Source organism: Glycine max, chromosome 1 (genome assembly GCF_000004515.6).
Source record: "Glycine max cultivar Williams 82 chromosome 1, Glycine_max_v4.0, whole genome shotgun sequence".
Lineage (NCBI taxonomy): Eukaryota > Viridiplantae > Streptophyta > Magnoliopsida > Fabales > Fabaceae > Glycine > Glycine max.
Window position 1 is genome coordinate 55,331,807 of NC_016088.4, and position 19,054 is coordinate 55,350,860.

At 30.0% G+C, this 19,054-nt stretch overlaps 2 protein-coding genes across 3 annotated transcripts; one reads left to right on the forward strand and one right to left on the reverse strand.

Annotated features, from left to right (window-relative positions):
- Nucleotides 1–7,243: 7,243 nt before the first annotated feature.
- Nucleotides 7,244–8,293, forward strand: LOC100820460 (uncharacterized). Its single transcript, XM_003517381.5, has one exon. The coding sequence runs from the start codon at nt 7,378–7,380 to the stop codon at nt 8,230–8,232; it is 855 nt and encodes a 284-aa protein (XP_003517429.1). The 5' UTR covers nt 7,244–7,377; the 3' UTR covers nt 8,233–8,293.
- Nucleotides 8,294–10,336: 2,043 nt separating this feature from the next.
- On the reverse strand, nt 10,337–15,895 carry LOC100526858 (uncharacterized). Of its 2 annotated transcripts, none has more exons than XR_005890993.1 (6): nt 15,676–15,895; nt 15,350–15,460; nt 13,248–13,340; nt 12,458–12,618; nt 10,874–10,932; nt 10,337–10,414 (listed from the first exon to the last, which is right to left on the reverse strand). XR_005890993.1 is itself a non-coding variant. In NM_001248181.2 (6 exons), the coding sequence occupies exons 1-6, from the start codon at nt 15,755–15,757 to the stop codon at nt 10,355–10,357; spliced, it is 528 nt and encodes a 175-aa protein (NP_001235110.1). In that variant the 5' UTR covers nt 15,758–15,861; the 3' UTR covers nt 10,349–10,354. The 2 variants fall into 2 exon arrangements, 1 of the variants encoding a protein (NP_001235110.1); NM_001248181.2 differs by having other exon boundaries at nt 10,349–10,414; nt 12,496–12,618; nt 15,676–15,861.
- Between the last annotated feature and the right edge of the window lie 3,159 nt (nt 15,896–19,054).

Sequence of the window (19,054 nt, forward strand, 5' to 3'; positions counted from 1 at the left end):
TGCCCCTCCGAACATGGATCATTTATATTTTACCACTTATTTATGTTTCTAATGATTGATAATCATTTTAATCCACAACATATATGAATATTTAATTTATTTGAACAATAATGCTATGACTTCATTTCATCCATCATCAGCTTATCCTCCCAATCGTCTCTTCGTATATTTTTTTGTCAGAGGTCGTGGCTTTGTTTTGCTTAGCTCCCCCCTTTTTCTTTGCTGGGCTTGATAACCCATTTATCCACAAAACTTAAATAAGCGTTAATAAGTGAGATTAGATTATTTTTCCAAAACAATATAAAACAAATGTTACCTTTTATGTTGATATGGATAACGGTTTATGTACTGAAAGTGTACAAATTTTATCATTGTTTATACCAAATTTTTTATCATTGTTAAATAATCAGAAATTGTTCTATAAGATAAGTTTATTAACTTATACAAAAAATTATCTTAAAAATTATACTACAAAGTTATTACATAGAATTGATTCCAAGAAAATGCGAGTTTTAAATAATGTGATTTTTATTTAAATAGCATGTTAAAAAATTGTTTTTAACGGATAATATTGTTTGAAAACTTACTATTAGAATTTACTTTAGGTATATAATTACCAAAAAGCATTGAATCTGACTAAGTATATATGAAACCAACAACAACATGACTGAGTAAATACATGAAATAAAACAAAAAATATGACTCACGTTAATGTTGATGCAAAAGTTACTTATAACTTTAGTGAGACTTAAGCTTGAAATTTGAAATCACGTTTTTAACATAATGTCAAACCAAAAAATTGTTGGTTTTTTGGCTCTATTTCTATGCAGAGTAAATGTACGAATGAGAAGACTCGTATGTCTCACTTATTTAAGTGGAAAGAGGTTAGAGAGTGAGATACAATGAGAGGGATAGAAGGAGAAGAATAATCATTGTGATTTTTGCATACCCACTAGAAAGTGTTTTTCGGATTACAATTGCAATGAATTAAGGTACAAAAGAACTTGATATCACACTTTAACCAAAAATCTTAAGACTCAGGTTTATGGATCTTTTCTTCACTTATATGGTTATGGTGCTCAACTACTTCTCCATTTTTACTCAATGTGAGACTTTACCTTACACTTATACTCCAACAAAAATTACGTTTGACTCGTACTAGACTTGGCATGTTAAATATAGTCTAAACATATCTATAGTTATCTTGACTTTTGTTTGATTTTATAGAGTTTCAAGTCAAAAGATAAGGTGCATTTAATGCATAGTGGGAATTGAATTTTGTCACCAAGGTTTAAGTGATTTACATGTAAAGTGAAAAATTATATTTTATTAGATGAAACTTATTTGGATGGATGCATTGAAAATTATTTTTGTTTCAACTTTCAAGAAAAATTATTTATTATAGTTGGTGACAATCTTCACTATAAATAGAAAAGAGAATTAGTGGAAAAGAAAAACACATGAAGAGTGTGTGAGAATAGAGATTGTAAAACAAAGTTACTTTGTTGAGAGGAAAGTGTCTTTGTATGAGGATGTTATCATTTCTTGTAACCATTAAGTGGGATACTTGGATTTGTAGAGTAATACACTATTTATGATGAATTACAATCTTGTAATCATTTTTGTGATAGGAAAATACTTTTGAGACGGTTCTGTAGACGTAGACAAAAAATGTCGAATCAAGTCAAATTTTTGTATTTGTTATTATTTTTACTATGGTATAATCTTTGTTGTGTATTCATGATCCTTCAAAGGTATGAGTAAATATGTTTGAGAGGACGTTGATTACCCAACAGATTTACATTTTAAAAATATTATTTTTTGGCAAAAGTTAGAGGTAATGTTTATTAAAAGATAATTTTATTTGAATTAAGTAAAATTATCATGAGTGACAAAATTTTGATCTTATAAAATTGAATAAATATTTTTAAAAAAATGAGTTTATATATAGAGACTGAAATAGTGATTATTATGATATAATAAGTGTAAGGAGTAGGGTGGATTTATTATCCAGGCAGTGATGAGTCAATATTAGGAATGGTCTAGGGTTGTTGTGTCTTTAACCTTTTTGTATTTCTTTGTTTGTTTGTTTGCTTTATATGAGTTGACGAGGTTGCTGCAAACTTGCAATGCTTTAAGCCCGTTCGTCCATTACATGAGTTCAGTAAGTTGGTCAGAAAGATGGGTCCTCCCTCTCTCATCTTCAACTTCCGCAGTTAAGAGTTGTTGATTTTGCAAAGTCTGCTTTTGAAGAGGCAATATGATTAACAAACATGATCATGATTCTCCATTTCTTTTGACAAAAGCCATTCTAGATTTGGTTCGCCTTTTTCTGTTAACACACTTTTATTCCACTCTCCCAACCGTCCCAGTTGCAACTGTCACTCCTAATTAAAAACATTACTTTCTCTAATAGTATGTGTATTTGATAGTATTATCATTTTTTATACTATTTATTCAATTACTTATGATAGATTTATTAAAATTTAATTTCGATAATAATTATTTTAAAATCATATAAAATATTCTTTCCGAACTCAATTATTAGCAAACAAAAATTTAAATTTAAACAAATTTTATACCTTATTTATTGATATTATTTTAAAAATATCCTTTAATTAATTGACATTCTATTTCCAGTGATTTTTTATTCTTAATATCAATTTCTAATAAAAAATATTTTAGAAAAAAATTAAATGTGATTAGTGAAATTTATTATCATTAATTAAATTTTTAATTAACACAAATGTTAATTAATTTTGTTTATATTTAAATATAGAGAAAATGTGATTTTTAATTAGTTAATAGAGTAATGTAATAATTTTTTATGTCGTGACTTGTTATGTTATGACTTGTGAATCTATCAGCCCTCAATACACCAAACTTACAAGTACTTTTATTGCTGATTGTAATAACTGTTGTCAAGCATCAATTTTAAACGCTGATGTTTATTACGTGAAATATTAAAATTGAATTTTAAGTTAAAAATATGTAAAGTATTTTTTGGTACAGTAGTGAAAAAAAATACCTACAGTATTAGTAGCATTTAATTTTTCTTATAAGTCAATTTTTTGTCCCACTGGCAGAAGTGGCCTATCCCAACTCATTGTCTTTTCTCTGTCATTAGTTAAGTCATTTGAATCTCCTCTCAGAAGCTGTAGATATCAATACGGCATGCAATCATTTTGTCAGAAAAAGAAAAGACAATTGATAACTAAATAATATAGGTTATGCTTGGTTTACATTTAGGATGTCCCAAACTTAGTTTTGGGAATAATTTTTGTGATATGTGTAGTTATCTTCAAAAAAATGTTTAACCATTAAAACTTTATATAAAAATTTAATTTTGTAGGAGTAAGTCCTGAGTTATTTTTGAAACATTAAGTTTAACTCAAACTTATATTTATAAACATTAATATACTTTACGGTGATTTTGAACGTAATTTTAATGAATTATTTATTATTAACTCTGTAATAAACGTCCTTTTGAACACGAGAAAGAAAATGGTTAAAAGAGAAATGAACCAAATTACGAAAAAAGGATTATGTTTTAGTATCTTAAGAAAGATACATATTTGGAGGTCGTTGTTGAATACTAGATAGAATACCGAATTTTAAGTTGAGGCACGCCAACATCAACATGTACGCATTTCCCAATGGATTTTGCAGGCGTGACAACAAAGCCTGCCAACATTTCCACCCGCACTCCTTCCAACTTCCCCACTCCATTCCTCATTCTTATTTTTTTTAAATATATATATATATATTTTTAATCTATTAGATTAAAAATTAAAACTATTTATGATACTGACCAACGTCAATCCAAAAAAAAATTATATATATAAAAAATCAAATATAATTTTTTTATTAAATAAATTATTCTTACACAATAAAATTAAATGTTGTAAGAGTCTTCTTAATAAACATTGTGTGAATCTTATGGGTTATTATTTAAGAATATCTTACTACTACGAGTTTGTGACTAATATTAATTATATTATATCTATTCAAACAATAACAAATGTTGTTTTCTACCAAAAATAAACAATAACAAATCTTATTAATTATAATTACTTTGGTATCATTTATTACAAAATAACATTGTCATGTTAATAAATAATGATTAAATTTAAATCTATGTTGTTTTTTTATTATTTTGTCCATACACTTCTTTTTGTTCAATAAATGGGTGCGGGTGGGGGTGGGGGGCAAGAATAGTCCCACGCAAAATAACCACATCTGGTGACGTTATTTGATTTGACTGCAGCTTAATTTGGCCTTGATGGCTTGTTAGAATACAGGCGCAAATCCTCGTGTTTCTTAAAAGGATTAATTAAATTTTTAGGCTTTCAAATTTTTTAACGTCTCATTTTTAGTCGCTTAATTTTTTTTTTTTTGTCTATTTTTAGTTTCTCATTTATTTTTATTACTCAATGAGAGATTAAAAATGAACAAAATAAAAATTAATTTTGAATAATAAAAAAAAAAACAACAGACTAAAAATTTAGAAGAACTTAAAATTTGTAAAGAACTAAAAATTGTCAAAAAAAAATTCAAAGGACTAAAAATTAAAATTTAAAAATTTGGAGACACTGAAAACTTAATTAATCCTGATGAAATTATAGATAAGCTTTGATTATTATCATACGATTGTCTGCTACAAAGGAAACTAGAGGCCATTGTCACAATATTTTACTAACAGAACAGCGACTTGGTAGATAGAGTAGCCCCTGCAGGTAATCAATAAAGTAGTAATAAACAATGCGCAAGTTAGGCATTCCATACATGAATAGCTAAATATGATTATAAGCAACAATGGAAGAGAACTTGTCGTTTTATTAGTTTAAATTTCAGTGCTTTTTTAGATGCTTTCTCCCTCAAAACTCTGCCAGTTTCCATTCTTCTATTCTCCTTCTCCACACCAACTATTCCACTCCAAACTCCCATGACATGTTCTTTTTAAATTTCTATCTATCTACCATCACACTACCTGTTAGTACCTTCTGCATTTTTTTTTTATTAAAAAAGTTACCAAATGAAGAGAAGGGAAAACCATGTTTGCATTGACGAAACTACCCCGAGTGTCAAAATCGATAATTTAACTTCCTTCCTTTCACTTAGACTTTATAGTCTAGTGTTGTATTGAATATTCAAATTGACGACCCAACACTGCAGCTGAGTAATGGTCGCTTTGATTTCAAGAAGCAACAATGCCACCAAGCATTCTTAGTTAGAAGGCCAAAGCTTTTTTTAGAATATGACTTGATCAGCTAGCTACGTACTCACCACCATCTGAATATGAGTGGGGTTATTGTAAAAAACAAGAAACGCATATGAATTGAACATGGGAAGTGCTAACTAGTGTTCTAAGAAATTTAGTTAAGATTTTTTTTAAAGGCAAAAACTAAAAAATATTTATTAAAAATCCAGTTTAAAAATTGAAAGTAAACTGTTTATAGTGATACTTTTAATACACTTTTTAATAGAAATTTTGATTATTAATTTCGTAGGATATTGTTAACAAACTTCTTGAATATATAGTCTTATTATTCCTATTCTTTTGGGGGGAGGGGGTGAGAGAACAAGAAGAAGAGAAAAAGATTTAGGTTATATCCGACAAAAGTAACATAAAAGTTAGGTAAAAATGGAAAAAATTAACTAAAACTTTTAAAACAAGTTAATTGTTGAAAGTTAGTTGATCGTAACTGATAGTGATTAAGTTAATTTATTAAATTAGTTCTTCTAATTTTTAATATAAGATACCATTTAAAAGAAATTAATAATATTTTTTATAAATTATTTTATAATTCCTATAAAGTATATTTTTTATTTTCCATTGTTGAATTGCTAAAGCTAAAGATAGTCACATGTGAAAACGAGCAGAGAGTATAGGGAGAGACTGAGCAAAGGAGAGATGAGCGCACAAGCAATCCAAGAGAGTCAAAGCAAGAAAAAAAAGCCAATTTTTCAAAGGTCATTTAAGCTAACTTTTTCTAAAGAAAACTATTATTTCAACTTTTTATATTAAAAAAATCATTTTTAATTTTTTAGAGAATTATTTATTAGTTCAATTTTTATTTTTAAGGAGAAGATAAAATAAACCAAATGCTGTTTATTTAAGAACTGGCCACATTAAAAATACATTGATAATTTTTTTAATAAAAAACACCTTTGTTTTTTTAATTCTTTGATAATTACCTTAAAAAATAAAAATACACTTATACCAGTTAACATTTGCTTATTTATTATAGTTTTTAAGCTGACACCCATAAAAGCCACAGGCTACAAGGCTTAGCTTTTTCAGAGTCTTGACTCCCACAATAAATCATAGTAGTCTTCAGTCCTGATGATGCTGACCCATGAAACAAATTGATTTATAATCCTTTCGAATTACCCAAAGGCAAATTATGTATGAAAGCACTTGATGGATGTCCAACTTTTCTACCACATCCCAAATCAAGCAATCAAAATGCGGCAGTTTTCACTTATAACTCTCAAATTTAGTTTATATTACGCAGGAGTTGATACTTTGTTAAAAATATTTTTTAAATTTATTTATTTATTTATGAATGAGTATTTATATATTCCTTTTTATTTATTTAGAATGAATATTTTTGTATAGACGGTATAGTGTTTATTTATACCAAATTATTTTTATGTATTTGTATTAGGTATACCACTTAAAAAGAATAGAACAATGTTTTTTTTTATCAAGTTTACATAAAAAAACTAGTTTTTGATTTTTAAAATAATTTAAAAATTACAAAATATATCCCTATTATTTTTTTACCTAGCATTTAAATTCATAATACATGGTTTTAAAAAACAATAAATTCAATCGTTTCATTAATTTATTTTTTATAATATTTTAGTTCATTTATATTCCTCCAATTTATTATTTTGATATTTCATATACTTTACAGTGCTGTATTATCTAACAATATTATATAATTCTAATAAAATAGTATGCATGGTATAATTGTCGAATTTTAATATACTATATTAAAAATTAATTTTGAAAATCAAAGTCATTTAGTTTAGAAGTTTGAAATGTTGGATAGTGAATACTGTGGCAGTAGCGAAAATGAGTCTCCTTCTTGAATTACTTACCGCGCGTGGACAGGAATGGATTCACGTTTTTTGTTTTGGGAATTAATGGAATTTGTTGTTTTACGAGGGCACGTGGGTAATTGGAAGAAATTCAGAAGGGCAGAAGCGAGATTTCAAGTAGGGAAGTAAAATCCATTTATTATGGCGCCATGTCTGTTCCACTTCTCCTCTGATTGATTCCAAGAAGAAGAAGATGAGACCCCATTTGTTAGAAGTTGAATAAGATAAGAGTCAGAAATATTATTACTTGTTCTTCTCGTTCAGGTAATGGCGAGTGGGTGGGTTAAGTCATTGCAATGCAAGTCCAGAGCATACCAAGACGTATACCATCCCAGTTCCAGCTGCAGAAACACCGTTCAGAACATCAGAGACGTAGTCGTCGACACAACCAAGCCCAGGCCCAGGCCCAAGACCAAGCCCAAGTCCAAGCCTCTCCAGAAACACCCCAGCTCCAGATACCCTTCATCCGCCGCCAAGCCCGACTTCGAAACCACTATCAACCGCTCCATGAGCGTGACAGCCACCGCCACGCGCCACGCCGACCCTCGCTTCCCTTCTCTCACCGAACTCACCGAGGGCCACCCTTCGCGGAACGTCGTGGAGATTATCTTCCACACCAGCTGGGGGCCAAAGCCCTTCTCGGGCCTGGTCGAGATGATTTTTAAAGTCCACAACGGCCCACGAACCGTCTCCCGCTTCGAGGAGTTTCGCGAGGCCGTCAAGGGTCGGGCCGAAACAGGCCCGGCCCATGACTATGAGGAGAATGCGCGATGCCGTGCGGATGGGAATGAGGTCATGAGGTTTCACTGCTTGGGTCCTACCTCCGGCGGCGCTCCCTACGGCGGCGCTTGCGCATTGTCCTTCCCCGGCGGCAAAGAGGCGGCGATCTGCACATTCTCCGGCAGCGGCGGTGCACATGAAAGCTCCGGCGGAGGCAGGGGCAGAAGGGCCATGCTGGTGTGTCGTGTCATAGCGGGTCGGGTCTCGAAGCAAATCGGGTTTATGGAATCGTTGTTGGATGGGCGAGTTGGGTTCGACTCGGTCAGTGGGGACAAGGGCGAGTTATTAGTGTTTGACTCGCGTGCTGTGTTGCCCTGTTTTCTTATCATTTATAAATTGTAAAAATACCTATTACAGTTTGTCCTCTTAATCTTCTTTTTTATAAACACTTTTTCTTGATTTATTTTCATTTGGGATGTATGTATGTTGCTTGTTGAGGTATTGAACTTAGCCTACTTCTTTTCTTGCATTTATCGACGACGCAATATTTCTTTACATATTTCCGATTTGGCTAATACTTTTCCTGCACTCCATTTTTAGGTGCAGAACGTATTATGAAACATATTTGTATTTTATTTTCACTTTATCATGTTTGGCTTCAGTTAGAGCGTAAGAGTGAAGTAGTAGGATTATTGATTCTGGAGAATGTTACTTTTATTGGCTAAACATTTTTGCCTAGGCAATACTTTAAATGTTCATGAGAGAGTACTTTACATTTGTTGAGAAAATTAAATACTATATGGTTGTAAAAACATGTACTAGTAAGTTAGTTACTACCGCTGAAATACAAATGCTTACGAAAAGAACCACTGCCATTTGTTTGCTTCGACGCTTTCAAGTTGTAAAGTAGAATAATTATTTATTATTTGGTAATAAGTCGTTTTAACTAACTAATTTAATTTCTTCCTCTTTTCGCCGAATTCGTAGCTGTCATTTTTAATTGCGAGATTCAGTTGGAAAAACGGGTTGTCGCTGTTGAAAAATCTTCAATGCGTCAATTCACATTCATGACATGAATCATGAATCGTGATTCGTGATTCGTGAGGCACCCCTTTACCCAGCGAAGCAAATGTTTTCTGGTGGATGAAAAGGAGGAAATACGTCCAAAACTGACTTTGTACCGAAATTGAAGTTATATATTGTTTAAGTTAATTTAGTGAAATCTGACAATGAATACGTCTTTAATTATACATTTTAGAGACAATTAATAATTTTGCTAGCTTCTGTTGAATTGAAGAAATTATTAAGATAGTAGTTGAAAGTTTTATGCTTTGCCTTTCCAGCAAAAAAAGAAATAAAACACAAAAGGCGTTAAATTTCTTTATTAGATTCAAGTCTCTCGTAGACGAAAAATTATTTTTTATACAAGAAATAAAACACAATATGCTACTCCCATGCTACTCACAAAAGAAATAAAACACAATATGCTACTCCCATAAAATATTTTTTATACAAGATACCTTTATTAAAAGTTAAAATATAATTATAGTTATAACTTCATAGGTTTATTTAAGTGAAATAATAAAACTGAATATATTATTAAAATTATATTTTTTTATAACCACGCTAACTAAAACTTCTGATTCATCAATGAAATTCCAAGATATCTCTCAAGTTTCCTCAAGCGGCTAAAAACCCAGATCTTAGTTTAAGGTGACATTTTGGCATAAACTACAATACGCAAAACGACTTGGACCCAAAATGACACCACGCTAATAGGTAGCAACACCCACGTGTTATAAAATATGAACAAATAGTCAAATTTGTCAATTAAAATCTGATATAATGACAAATTAATTTTAAAAAAATAAAAAATACAAATTTATTTCTTAAATATTAAAAAATATGAAAAATTAATTATATCATTAAATTTATAAAATTATTTTTATTATATAATAATATTTAAAAACTAATTTAACTATAAATTATATTTTTTTAAAAATCAATTTGACATTAAATTATAAAATTTAAAAATAATAAAAGTAAGATTAATTTATAATTTTTTTTACATATTTAAAGATTAAATTTATATTTTTCAAAAATTAATTTAACATAAAATTCTAAAATTTAAGAATTAATTTATCAATAAATTATTTATAACTAAATTTAAATTTTTCATCTTTCATATTTGATTATTTACCTTATAAAATCCTGACAACCAGTTTAGTTGTGAAAATCAATTCAGAAAAAGCTAGGAATGGAAGGTGTTACAGGGCGTTCTGGTGTCCATATTGGTTACCGTCATGCAAAATATCTATAAGTATATCTTGTAGCCAAAGATATAATTTTATTCGAAAAAGAGATGAGAAGATGAGCCCAAAGAGTGGGTCATACAAATGCATTAATTTGATTTGATCGTTCCTACTACAAGCTAGAATTGTAATCAGAATGGGAAAGCACCCACTGAAAGACACATCATCTCCCAAATCTACATCTTAATATTCTTTTGCCCACTTCTTCATAATCATATATCCACATATTCCACCAACACGCACAAGGGCTTCCCGTTCAAACGTTCACGACCCTGTCATGTATTCGCAAAACGTCATTAATATAACAAGCATCACTCCACACACACAAACACTTCTAAAAATACCTTGGCTTAATAATACTAGGTGAATAAAAATTAGGAAACACTTTGCAACATATATCAAGGAAGAAAAACCATAGTTCATAGGCAATCGATGAATTAATACACGATTTAAAAAATTAAAATAAAGTACATCAGATATTTGTGTTATCTACAAAATTAAATGGAAATCAAACCTACCATCTCAAAGTAGGCTTGCAGCTAGCAACGAGTAGTCTATGAAAAACAGAAGGTCATATTCAAATGTTGTGTCTATCTCTCTCCAATAGGTGAGTGAGTTCTATCTGATATTTATTAGGAGAGATACTGATACAAGATTTGAACATGACCTGACATGTAGTTGAGAGGATCCATCCCCAAACAGAATATTTAGAAAATCCAAAGTATACATACCTTCAATTCTGGTAATTCAATTACACATGCACACTCCACTACTTCTGCTCCCACACGTTCTAAATGACAGCAAGCAAGCAAAGACATCAATATAATCAAAATCCAAAAATGACATAAACAGGGGGGTAATAAAGATATTAAAACTGAGGTATGTTAGCAGAAGTGCAGTTAAAAATGAATCCGTGATCCAAAGAAACAGCTTACTGTGGTCTACGAAGGACCCTCGCTCATGCATATTCATGAGTAATATTCACTAAAAGAACATCACTACTATTTACTTATCCGAGGAAAAAAATTATAATAGTAAATAAAATGAACCAGCAAATAACAAGGAATTCAACCTCTTTAATACAAGAACGATTGGAGTAAAAGCATGAGTCATGAATGTAATGCACACTAAAATTAAACTTATAGTACTATTAAAATACACGCCATAGGTCCTGAAATAATAGCCTACTAATCCAAATTCGCATGCCTGTAGTATACCCTCAGGGAAACTAATCCCTGCTGACAAGAGCTAGACTTGTGAACAAATGAACAGAAAAAGATTTCGGGGCCTGAGCACCCTTCAATAAAAGAGTTGAACAAATTAATGGATCATCCACATATAAAACAATGTCATATTCTGACAGAATAAATATCCATTAATGATACAATAAATGTTCATTTATGACGGGATTTGCTCGGGACTTTCATTTTTTTTTTCCTTTGTGATCGATTTCAATCTATTACCTAAAATAGAATAAGTCTTTACGACTTACGATTTATTATTTTTTAAATTGAAGTTATACAACTTCAAAGATATATATATATATATATATATAAAATCTTGCGACTTAGAAGTCATAAATTTTTTTTACTTTAAAAGTTTTTTCTTTAGGATTTTTTTTATTTTCTCTTGTTTTGACTTCATTTTTTTAAAATTGTAAATAATTTTATTTATTTAATTATTAAATAAATATAATATAATTTCTACTTTTTATATTTTTCTTTAATTTTTTGATTTTATATTAATATATTATGTTATTTTTAATTTAACAATTACTTTTATTACTAAATTATTAGATGTTGTTAATAATAAATTTTTTTATACAAAATAAATAATATTATTTCATAAAGTATAAATTAATATTAGTAAGAAAATATTTTAATATTTGTTTTAAAATTTAATTTTTTAAAAATTTAAGTATTTAAAATAAAACAAATATTAAAAAAAATATATTAAATAACATTATGTTAGTTTTTTTATTTCATTAGCAAAACAAATGAAATTCAATAACGTTATTAAAAAATTATCTAAATTTTAAATATACAAAATATATTAAATAAAATAATATTCAAATAATTAAATAAATAAATGAAAAATTCTAAAAGAAAAACTTTAAAGTTATAAGATTTAAAAAAACAAATTAATTTTAAAGCTATAAGATTTAAAAAAACAAATTAATTTTATGACTTCAGTAAAAAAAAAAAAAAATCATAAGAGAGGTTATAACTTTTAACTCTATGTTATGACTTATCCTATATTCAATAATAATTTGACATTGAAATCGATCCCAAATGGAAAAAAAAATAAAAATTCACCTTTTGGTAAAAGTCCCGATTTGCTCATAGGGACTTACCTAACAAGTCCATAGCGGCACAGAGTGTTCCGCCAGTTGCAATCAAATCATCAACAGCTCCAACATGCATCTCAAGACAGTCCCTTCCATATTCCAGAATATATTCTTGAGAAATAACTTTTCCTGGCATTGAGGTAAGCTTTTGTTACAAGAAAATAAGAAAAAAGTATGTTGTTACAGTCACTAACAAGTAACAGTTTTAACCAAAGTTTAAACCAACTTGATAAAGCGAGAGTAAGTTATCATTAATACTATTTCATGGTTTATTTATTCAAATTTCAAAATACATAGCGAAAGGCAACAATGAACACTCCAATTAATAGATGAACCAGGAGGGAAAATTACAAGTGCATGAAAAGTAGGAGATAATTGTATTCAAAGACTGCACTTTGTAGTGGGAAAATATCATAATGATTCTCTGTATATCAGGAGGTAACATCACAGATTTAGATAAACAGAAATTGCAAAACTCTAGACTTTGTACCGCCTAGATTTGTAAGGTTGAAACACAAAAAACAAAGACCAATTATCAAGAAATGCTTTCTTAAATACACTGCACATTTGGATATGCTACACAGGTGTGTGGAACCATGAATTGAAGATGAATCAATTGAGGAATGTTAAAATTTTGAGCATTAATGAAAGGTAACCCCTTCTACCGACAACATATGATTCGAAATATTAAAAGAGTGATAAAATCAGTACATTAATGAAAGTATTTTTTTTTTTAAAAAAAAGGTGTCAAATTATACCAGGCAACTTCTTTGGTTTCCTCAATGGTACAAACTTTGCTCCTATAGCCAGCGCAATGGGGGGACCAAAAATAAAACCTCGAGCTTCAATTCCTACACAAGAGAAATTATTTATCAGAACAAAAGATTATGGACAGTAATAATACATGTCCTACTGCAGTCTGTAGATGACATGTAGTTCAACACCATGAAGGAACCGTTTATTAGTGATAGTGTGCTACTACTTGCTACGAAAAGAAAGGGTAAAATGAAATAAACCTTTCTACTTTTTACCATTCCTGTTTGTAATTTACTTCCAAGTGGTTTGAGGGAATTTTAAATATTAGTGCCATCATCTACATAATTTGTCATTAAACAATATGATTTTTTTTAAATGATACATAATGCATAGGGACTGTAACCACCATGCATGTAAGAAATTGACCAAAAAAAACTAATGTAAACCCGACAGTGCCACTAATAAGGATATATAAATAAAAGTGAATGAGAAGAAACAAACAAGTGGATGTAGATTGAAAATTAGTAATAGGCGGGAGACCAAAACATGTTGGCATAAGACATAGGTTGCCTATGATAGAACTAACTAAAGCCATGTCTAGTAAAAGAAAATGCAAGCTTAATCATCAAGCTTACAACTTCAACCCTCCCTCCCCCACACACATAAAAAAAAAAGAACAGTGGAGGGACTCATCAGAAATACCCTATCCTCGTATAGATGTAAACAGAGAACCAGACGCCGAAAAGTCCAAAAATGGCAACAGATTTAAAATGTTATAATGCCAATTGGCAAAGGACCTATCAATCAGTAGCAAATCAGCAATAATGCCGATTGGTAATACAGGTTAATTATTATACACAAGGACAAATTCTACATCTCATACTGGACTCTATAATTGAAGAGAAGCTTCCTGGGAAAGTCTCACAAAAGATATTATATATATATATATATATATATATATATATATATATATATATATATATATATATATATATATATATCGGCAAAAAAACCCAAATAAGCACACGCAGACAAATCCTAATGCACATGCAAAAAGACAAGTCACACCCAACCCGATTGTGTTCTGTTTCATTTTCTAATCATACATAAAGAACTAAAACCGGTGCAAAGGACCTACCAGCAATTCACATCTAAATTTAACCTTAAATTGTACAAGTGTAAAATGGGGCCTCTAATCTAACATCTGTTTAATGGACAGGGAAACAAAAAAAAAATACTGTATGCATTACAAGTTACAACAACATCCAAAATACCAAATTAGACAGAACTCATCTCATGATAGCTCCAGTTTCATGGCTTCCATGCCATATCCTCCGCAACATATCACACTAAACCCTCCAGCATATCCCGTCATGTCGAGGGGAATAAGGTTAAAAGCAGAAAAAAGCTACAAAAAGACGACACACACAGAGAGATGGTATAAAAGCAAAAAAAACAAGCACGATGCACAGTGTATAGTACAAAACTAGTAGTAGTAGCTCGTCCCCTTGCAGCTACTAGTGACATTTAAGTTTCACCAGGAGTTTAGTAACTTGGAAAGGAACAAGATAGTGACACAGGAATGGCCAAAAAAGTAAATAAATAAAAACAACAGTGAAATGGAGGAACCCACAAATCATAGAGAGAAAAAAAAAAGGGAAAACGGGAGGAGTTGAAACATGCGTCATGCGGGTCCACTTTGCACAAATTGGAAGCGATCACCAATGGTGGTACTGTTCCATGCAAATTGGATCCAGGCACATGTCCACGAACAAGAGAACTTGAGATTTCAGAATGGCAATCAATGGTACAACCCACTAACAAGGCCACACAGTCAAACCAAAAATCACTCCCAAAACCCACAGTGACTTCCATTCCATAGTGTCCTTTAAAAAGACAACCAGAAATTTATGTAATATAGAGTATTACTGCATACTCTCCCCAACTTTCTCGTCACCGTGGACCCCACCACCTTCTTCAAGCTAACAACACAGTAACATTCATAAAAAAAAAAAATCAACTTGTTCAATGTTCATATCCTTTTTATTGTTATGCTAGAAAAAAAACAGCAACAGTAACGGTTTTTTCCTTAGTGTTTTTTTACCTGCAACAACAGAAATGTTTTTGCCCTTGTACCGCTCCACGAACAAATCTATTGAGTCCTTAAATGCTTTGGGATCAAGCAATAGAGTAGTAATGTCTAGGAACATAAGACCTGCCGTTGCAAAAAATAAAATAAAAAACATTAGCTACCAAGCTAAAGTGAAAATGAAAAAAAAAGAAAAAGAAACCTCCGAAGAAGACTTTCTGGAAATTGGAAACGGAAGTCAAACAAAACATGAATTCAAAGCCTCGCGGGTTGGTTTCTTAGTCTAAAAACAAAACATTAAAGAAAACAGAAGATTAAAAGGGAAAGGGAGAAAAAGGAACCGGATTTGGGGAAATTGGGGACGACACGAATCTTAGTTTTGATGCCATGAAGACGGGGATCCTGGTCTTTGTAAGCCGACATTGTATAAATAAGTGGGAAAGTGAGTTTGAGTACGGTTCAGAGAGAAGAAGATGAAGAATGGGAAAGGAAGCAATAAAAGAAAGAGAAGAACAACAATGAGAGGTGAAGATATCACTGTCTGCACGATATTTATAGAGAGAGAGAGTAGTAGTAGTATATGGAAAGAGTCTGGGTGTTCGTTAACACGGGTTAAACTAAAAACCTTATTATAAAATTCTTTCATTTTACTCCTCTTTATTTTTTTCTCATTATATCTATCTATTTCTAAATTATTTTCATATTTCCCCAATCCACCAAAAATAAAATAGATATTTAGTACTAGTAGTATTACCCTACTATAAAAGTTACAAATTTTTTGAACGTTTGTCGGGAGAAATAATGAGTTCGTAAAAAAATCATTTATAAAATTTTAAGTTTGTGTGTGGATTTATAATTTTGATATCACACTAATACACTATTAGCAATTCACAATTAAAAATACAAAACCAATGATACACAATTCTTCCTTCAATTTCTTACAAGGCAAAATTTATTGAAAGAATGTATAAGGCCTCCAAGCCTTTTACATTTTAATGGAATTCACAGATAATCCTAAGCACATGGATTTATATGGTCTCGTAGATTAATACAAATAATAAATATGCTAGTTAATTCAACAAATTTTAGGCGATCGAAGAGAACTAAGACATATTGATCTTGAATCAAATCCATCCATTTTTTACACTATTTCATTATCATGTAGCCACAAAGGACCACACTCCACACAACGGAGAGCACAAAATTAGCCAAACACATTCTATTTTCTTACCCCCTCACCAAGCCCGGTGTTGTAGAAAAATCATTCCATAGCATTAGAAGGTAAAGCAATATGAAAAGAAGCCAAAAGTAAGAGAAGACCAGTCCTGGTATGCAAACTTGAACATAAATAACAAATGCTAATGGTTCATGTTCGTTATACAAAGGCTACACTAAAGGCGTTATAATGGAACAAAATTAAGATTTCACATTATTAAAAGGACAAAACAAAACGAGTTTTAATTTTTAAATTCTCATATTATCTTTATTTAAATATACTACTATTATTCTTGAGAGGCTAATGATTATGATAAATTTTACATTGATAAAATATTTATTTTATAGTGTAAAAACTTTGTTCCTTCAACTACACCCTAAATTCGGGAACAGAAAATTGGAGTTCAGTGATGAAATAGATCATGCTTCATTTTCTTTTATCATGTTCAATTTTTATATTTACAAACTAAATAATAAAACAATTTCTCCTTTCACTTCACTTCTCTCCATTCCATCTTTACCATCAACCCAAACATACCCTAAAACGAAGAAAAACGTAAAAACTTCTTATTTGACTGTGTCGTGTGCAAAGATATGAAACTAAACACACACGTCTATAACAACATCAACCCAGACCACGGTACTGATATTTCCTTGTCTCCCATGTACGCTACATAGCCTACATTAACATTAACACTTTCAAGCTAATGTGAGAAAATTATTCTGCGAATGCATACAGGAAAATTGTTATCACATATATATCGGGTCTTTTCTATATATTCATAAAAATTATATTATATACAAATTTAAAGCATTTTAAACAAAACTATATAGTGTATGACAAAATTATTAATTTTCAGAAAGAAAAAAAACACAAACTTATAATTACAAGTAACAAAAGGGGACATCTACATTTTATATAAAAAAACTAAAAGTCGTTAAAAATATTCAATGCTTTTTTCTTCTTAAAATGGTGCGAACACTACTAAATACTACAAGTATAAAGAGTTTTCTTTATCAAAAAATTAAAATAGACTTTTCATGTTAAAGAAAAACTTAAATATCCCTTTGTTCCTATTTTAGGGTGTTTATTTTATTCCTTTAACTTCTTCTTTTTTTGGTCCTAATCCTATAAAGATTTAAATTTTTTGGTTTGAGTCTATGTTGTCAAATAACGTTAACGAATGATATATCAACAACAATTCATTGACTTATCATGATATTTAGAGAGTCCAAAAAACAATCATGTATAATTTTTTTAAATTACTCAACAACAAATTTGTTTATCAACCCTTTTGAATTGATGAAAATTTAAAAACACAAATTACTTTAAAATATTATACATGATTATCTTATCAATTTTTTTTTATTGATGTAACAAGTTAAGAAGTCGACTACTAATGTTGTTGGTGATAAGTCATCATTTAACACTTAACAACAGGAACTAAGATAACAAATTTTTTTTTAAATCACTAAAATCAAAACAAAATCTTTGAAGAACTAAAATAAAAAAAAAACATAATTTACATGAACAAAAGATTATTTAAACCTAAAAGAAAAATAAAAGTTTATTACATTTAAAAACAATACTTATAGTAGTTCATTTTTATTTGGTTGTTAATTTTAAATATTCTTTTAGTCTCTCAAAATTTAGGATAAATTTATTTCCTTTCATCCTTTAAATTTAAAATTAATCATTGTATAGTCCATGTATTTTTCTTTAAAAATAAATTTTTTTAGTCCCTCTCCCATGCTTATGATTTCACTTACTAAGCTAACGAATTATAAGTTGCTTACAAGAAAACTTACTAATATAATTTTGCATTATTATCATCAAACACTCTATCACGTGTGTTTTTCTTTGTAAGTACCTGATGACAACATTTGGGTAAAGGAATATTAGATTAAAATGAGTTTTTTTTTAATTATAAGAACATGAAAAAGTTAATTTTAAATTTAGAAGACAAAAAATAAAATTATTTTAAATTTAAAAGACTAAAAATATATTTAAATCTTATATATAAAACACAAATATTAAACTTTATCTTGTCTTATATGGGCACTAAATGACAAGTATTTTGACTGGCATTGGTGCCCTATCCAGCCAGGCATGGGAGCACTTGAAACAAAGGCAAGAAAGAAAATCTAGTACAATTTATTATACATCTCTAGCACTGTCTACACAATCTGTGACTACCCCATCTCAATATATGTGTATCAGGGGTAGCTTTCAAATCTGCATAGTAATATTCTGTGGGCGTCTCTCATCCCTTTCCAATTAATTAACCCAAATATCCCTTTCTCTTTGCTTGTTCAACAGTGATTTATTAATTCCATCCGCCTAATTACAACAACTCAAAAGGCTGTGACTATTGACAAAGATATATATTAATTGGAACCTTTTGCATTGCATTACCTTGAATTTAAGACAGTGACCTCCGTTGTTGGCTAAATTGTGCAACTTTAGTAGCATCGTCTTGTAAGCTGCGAAGCCACACAATCTCT